Genomic DNA, 5,798 nt, shown 5'->3' on the forward strand with positions numbered 1-5,798 from the left:
CCTTCCTTCCTTCCTTCCTTCCTTCCTTCCTTCCTTCCTTCCTTCCTCTCTCTCCTTCTCTCTTCTCTCTCTCTTCCTTCCTTCCCCTCTTTCTTTCTTCTTTCATTTTCTCTTCTTTCTTTTTTCCATTTCTTATTTTTTCCCCTTTCTCATTGTGCTTTCCTTCTTCCCTTTTTTCTCTCCTTTATTTCCCCCTTTCTCTCTCCCCCTTTTTCTTTCTCTTTTTTTCCTTCCTTCTGTTTTCCCTTCTTTTTTTCTTTCTTTCTTCTTCTTTTACTTTTTCTTTGCCTTTTGCCATTCTTGTTTCCTTCCCTCCTTCCTTACTTCCTTCATCTCCTCCTTTCTTCCCTTTCATATAACGTCTCTATATACAACTACGTACTACTTGTGTTGAGCAGTCAAGAATGGTTAAAGCTGGAATGTCCTTGGAGGTTAAAATGCAGTAATATTTGAAGTCACTGTCACTCTGCAGAGAAAAATGCAACCTATGTTTTAAAAGATGCTTTAATTGTTCAGCAATCATGCAGAACTGAGAAATATAGCCCTGCTTCCATGATAGTAACTCCCCAGATTACAAAGGCCACTTGCTCAATACCCTTGCTATCTAGGGAATATGAAAATGACACCAGGACTACAAACCTTAACTTTATATATTATTCTGTATTAGTTTTCAGGCATTTTTGTAATATTTCAGATAGCCTGCTGTGCTATTGTCATTTCAAAAATATGGTATTTCATCTAGCTTTGTTCCTAAAAGAAAAAATATTGTTCATATACAGCCCATTTATATAGCTCTAATTCAGCTAAAACTAAAATTAAAAATGAATGGGAGTTCTACATTAGTGAGTGGATGAGAGGACCTTGCACAGAAAGCAAAGGTAGCAGTACTAATTACAATCAGGTTTCACTGACCCTTACTGCTTTTCCTTGTAATTTCCCTCCCTTTTTGTGTAATTATTCCATCAACTAAAGAGTTCAAAGCTTTTATTATGTTAATTTTATTTAAATTATTCATATGTATTTAACATTTAAACATAATCTTTATATGGTTATCATGATATTAATAAAAGGACATGATCTAGCTAATCCACTGATAAAAGACTTCCCAGTCTTTCATATGTCTGTCATATCTGAACTTATATATGAACTTTGGAGGGTGAAGCTTTGAATATCTGTGCAATCTGCTCAAAACTTTATCTGTGAAAACTACCTCTAAAACTGAGTCAAGCATACATTTTTCTTTTTAACTCTTTTACTTCCCCTCAGATCATGAAAGCCATGTTTTTAGGTTTTATTAAGAGATTTTTAATGATGTTCAAATCTCATCAGTACGCAGTATAACACCTCAAAACCTGGAACTATAGGATTGTATTCATTATTTCATGAAATAAACAAACAAAACTGAACAACACCAAATAGATAGCATACACATGTAATAATAAACTGCAAACTGACGCTACTGCTGAGGACAAAAATTTGTTCAGTACCATGGACAAGTACTGGCAAAACTGCATCCATAACAGTGAAAACAACTTACTCAAGAACACCTTTCACTACAAAAAAATACAGACCAGTTCCTGCTCCTCTATAATAAGATTATTCATTCTGAATACTGATAAATTCTCAAGAAATGATTTGTTGAAATCATCACGTATTAAAAAGATGTGCCCAAAAGAATCAGCATCAGAAAGCATAGGACTATGAAACTGCTTAGCATATATAACTTGTTCCTTATGTTAACTTCTCCCTTCAGTTTATCACTACCAGAGAAAGTGAAAACCTAAAAAATCCAGCAACCTTAAAAGCAGACTAAAATCCCCAAAGCTCCTGTCACTCCTTTTTAGCATAACTTGCCCTTACAAGTAATGAAATATTTACAATGCACTATATTTATCTTCATTTTTATATCATACTGAAGATAAAAGCCCTGTGCAAAAACTGGTGGCATAACACAGCCCCATTATCTTTTTCAATATTTTGTATGTCCGTTTCCCAACTAAATTAAATTGCACATAATCAATCAACTTTTTCATTAAAGTATAATAAAGCACTTTCATTTTGTTAAATTTAAAAATTCTACATGTTTCATAAATCTCAACAGTCCCAATAGGATGTGGCAAAATGCTTGATTAATAAAATGATGAGCTTTTACTTTAGAAAAGTAAAAAGTTTGACTTTCAACAACTGAAATTATTAAATAACTAGAAAAAAAAATCTAAGGAATAACAAATTTTCAGTTTCACAGCTCATACTCTACCTCTCAAAATTAGCTTCTTAAATTAGTCAGCCTTCTAAATCCCTGTCAGAATTACAGACAAATACATTTTACAACCTTGTACACAGAATCAGCTTCTACAATAAGATTCCATTACCAGTAAGAAACTAAAAAAATAATATTATCACCCATCTTTCCAGTAAATTTCATCGCGGTCTGACTAATGTCAACAACTGCATTTTTAAATTCCTAATTCTCTGGAAGACTGCATAATGTCATTATAATTATGTTTTAATACATAAGCTAGATTTGTCATATAAAAACCTTACATTTCCTGAGATCATTTTCTAGAATCTGTCATGGGTCAGTGTAGCTTGACATGTCATTTACTTGAGACCAAGTTATAGTTACGTAAAATCAAAGGAAAGATATCCATAGTCTTAAATGACATTAGGAATCATTTTTGTGAAGATTAAGGTATCTATACTTGCTTTATTTTTATGAAAGCAAATCACTTCACAATATCTAACTCAATATTCAAGTCTACATCAATACATCACTTAAAACAAAATGGCAGATCCACATCCTTTTATGAATGATCAAATTAAAATATTGCACCCTATTACTACTTTAGCAACACTGTAACTTGTCTTGTCAGCAAACAATACATTATTAAAATTCCAAGGAATAACTCATAGATTTTCCTAAAATACTACCATTTCACTAACCAAAACAAAATAAAATGTCAGAGAAAATAGCAAAGATAGTTTTAGAAATTATTTTTTTGTTATGTTTTTCCAATGTATCTGTAATTTGGGGTTTTAGGTTACTTTAATTTCAGCAACACTTTCAACTCAATTCACCATGCAAAACACTTAGACTAAGTGCTGAGTTGTATTCATGAAGTTTTGTGACAAAAAACTTACCCTCACATTTTCTCTATCATTTTTATTTTAATTGAGCACTTTTCCTTCTTGCCAACACACTTGTTGAAATGTTGTCTGTAACCAAACACCAGCTGCACTTACCCCAATGTTGTCATGGTGACAATGGTGTACCAGAAGGCTGCAGGAATGCTGGTGAACTTGCTGGCTGATGAACCTTTCTCTGCATAGTACATGACTGTGGCAAAGATGATGATGGCCATAGTGAGTGAGAAGAGGAGGAAGCCTAACTCCGAGGCGCAGCTTTTGAGGGTATAGCCCAGGATACGCAGCCCCTGCGAGTGGCGGGAAAACTTAAAGATCCTGAAGACACGAAAGACTCTTAGTGTCACAAAAGCCCCACTGACATCTTCATTATCTGTCATCACCAGACCAATGTAATAGGGCATGATGGCTACCACATCAATGATACTCATGACACTGCGCACGAATTTGTAGCGACTAGGGGCTGCCAGCAGGCGTAGGAGATATTCAACTGTGAAGATCATGACACAGGCGGTATCCAGACAGAAGAAAGCCACGGCATAGCGCTCTCCACAGGGCAGCTCCTTGATGCGTCCCGGGCTTACCCCACAGGGCACTGTTTCCACCACATTGGCAATAACAGAGACAGCAATGAAGAAACCAGTGACATAGTAGAAGACCAGAGCCAGTGTACTGGTGTGGGGATTTTCAAAGGCCCGCCACATCCTCTGCCGAGCTGTCATTGAGGGCAGGGAGCTCTCAGCTGCATGATCCTGATCAGCATCATCCTGCAGGCGCTCAGCATTCTCACGCCGGCGATCCTTGTACTCCTCATAACAGCAGTCACCAATGATCTCAGGGATGATGCCAAAGAAGGCCAGCTCCTCATCGTAAGCAGAGATGCACTCCTGGCGGGGATAATGAAGCTTCCCAGTACGGTAGAAGTTGAGAATGTGGCGGAAAATGTCAGGGTCCCGATCAAAAAAGTACTGCTGTGTCTCAGGGTGGTAAAAGAAGTCCCGCTCTGAACTGCCCAACAGTGTGTCAGGGTAGCGTTCTAAGGTGTCCAGCCACGTCTGGAACTGGATGCCACTTACATTCAGCACAATCAGGGAGTCCTGGCTTCGCTTCCTCTCCTGCCGTGGAGCAGCTGGCATGGGACCTGTGGCCACTGGCATCCATCCTATGGCCGCTGCCCTGGCAAAGGGCAACCATGCTGCTACTCCTGCTGCCATGGTCCCATACAGCTATTACAACTGACGGAGCAAATCTACAGACAGTTCTGGTCCAGACACTAAAATACAAAGGGAAAAGAAAAATACAAACGCTCACACATTTTCAAGGCAACAGAATTTCCGAACATTGTGATTTGTAGCATTAACCAGGCCACCTTTTTGATTCCTCCCTTTTTTTTTGTCCCAGAATATCCTTTCCAGGGTCTGGTTGGCCAGTTAGGACAATAAACCAGGGCACTTGGAAAATCAACATATTAAAAGCAGCTACAAGTCTCTAGCAGCCAGATCCTTTGGATACGAGGTCCATGTGAGGCCCCTGGATGGAAGCTGCCGTCCAAGGAGCTCTAAACGCGGGAGCCGCCTGGTAGCCCTGGTGCAGCGGTGCAGCCACCTGGAAGGAGATTCTCCACGCGCGATGCAGCCTCTCCGCCCGCCCCTTCGCTCCCCGCCCGCTCCGGAGCCGGGCCGCGGCCGCCAGCGGAGCCCTTTCCGGGCGGGCTGCAGCGGGGTCGCCCGGCGCCGCCGCCCGCTCCCCGTGGCAGGGAGAAGAGGACAGGCCGGGCGGGCCGCCCCCACGTCCCCGGCCGCAGCCCTGGAGCAGCAGCGGGACGAATCCCCTCGCTGACCTTGATCACCGCTCCGTGGACTCCTTTTGACCCGGGCTCGGGGCCGGGGAAGCCGGCGGGGCAGGGGGAGGAGCTCTGAGCGGCAGCATTAAACTTTAAGGCAAGTTTTCCGTGGAGGAAAGGCGTTGAAGGGCAGAGGGGCGAGGGGGGTACGCCCCGGGGCAGGGAGCGGGCGGGGTGGGGGGATTCCTCACGTAACGGGGCGTCGGGGCAGGGAAAGGGTCTGATCTGGAGCGGAGACAGAGGGGCCAGGAAGGGCCGCGGTGGCAAGGGGAGGAGCGGGGGCTTCGGAGCCACCCGCTGAAGGTAGGATGCGGGGGGGGATATCCTCGGGAGCGGACGGCGGAGGGCGAAGCCGGGGAACCCGGTGCTGGAGCGGCAGCGGGGCAGGGGCTCCCTGGCGCCGGGGGAGGTCGGGAGGGAGGGAGGGGGGACACGCGGAGGCGGGCGCGGGGCAGGGGCGCGGGGCCCCGGCGCTGCAGGTCGCGGCTTGGTGGGGCCGGATCAATCCCGCCTCTCGCCCCTTCGCCTCGGTTCTGCTCTCGCATCCCTCCGGACATGCCCAGCTTGCGGCACCTACCTGTGAAAGTCTGGTGAGAGCGCTCAGTTGCATAGAGACTTTTGGAAATACGGGCTCCGCCGCTGGATCTCCGCGCCCCGCCGGGAACGGCGGGGAAGTAGTTGCTCCTGAGAAAGCTCGATCGCATCCAAAGGGACATCGATAATAAGGCTTTCCCCCACCCCCACCCCACTCCGCCACCGCCGAGCGCCAAGCAACAAGTTCAAGGGGTGGGTGGGGGGAGGAAAAAAAAAA

At 44.2% G+C, this 5,798-nt stretch overlaps 1 protein-coding gene across 3 annotated transcripts in view; it reads right to left on the bottom strand.

Moving 5' to 3' along the window:
* Positions 1-5,798, bottom strand: part of KCND2 (potassium voltage-gated channel subfamily D member 2) — a 324,035-nt gene that overhangs the window by 317,223 nt on the left and 1,014 nt on the right. The window contains exons 1-2 of one of the 3 annotated variants that reach the window (XM_035315792.1): positions 5,565-5,792; positions 3,244-4,417 (exon numbers count right to left, since the gene is read on the bottom strand). In XM_035315792.1, the coding sequence (XP_035171683.1) occupies positions 3,244-4,358 (1,115 nt within the window). In that variant the 5' untranslated portion in view covers positions 4,359-4,417; positions 5,565-5,792. Of the gene's footprint in view, positions 1-3,243; positions 4,418-5,564; positions 5,793-5,798 lie in introns of those variants that run through there. The other 2 variants (XM_035315793.1, XM_035315794.1) reach the window with 2 other exon arrangements.

Source organism: Oxyura jamaicensis, chromosome 1 (assembly GCF_011077185.1).
Source record: "Oxyura jamaicensis isolate SHBP4307 breed ruddy duck chromosome 1, BPBGC_Ojam_1.0, whole genome shotgun sequence".
Classification (NCBI taxonomy): domain Eukaryota; kingdom Metazoa; phylum Chordata; class Aves; order Anseriformes; family Anatidae; genus Oxyura; species Oxyura jamaicensis.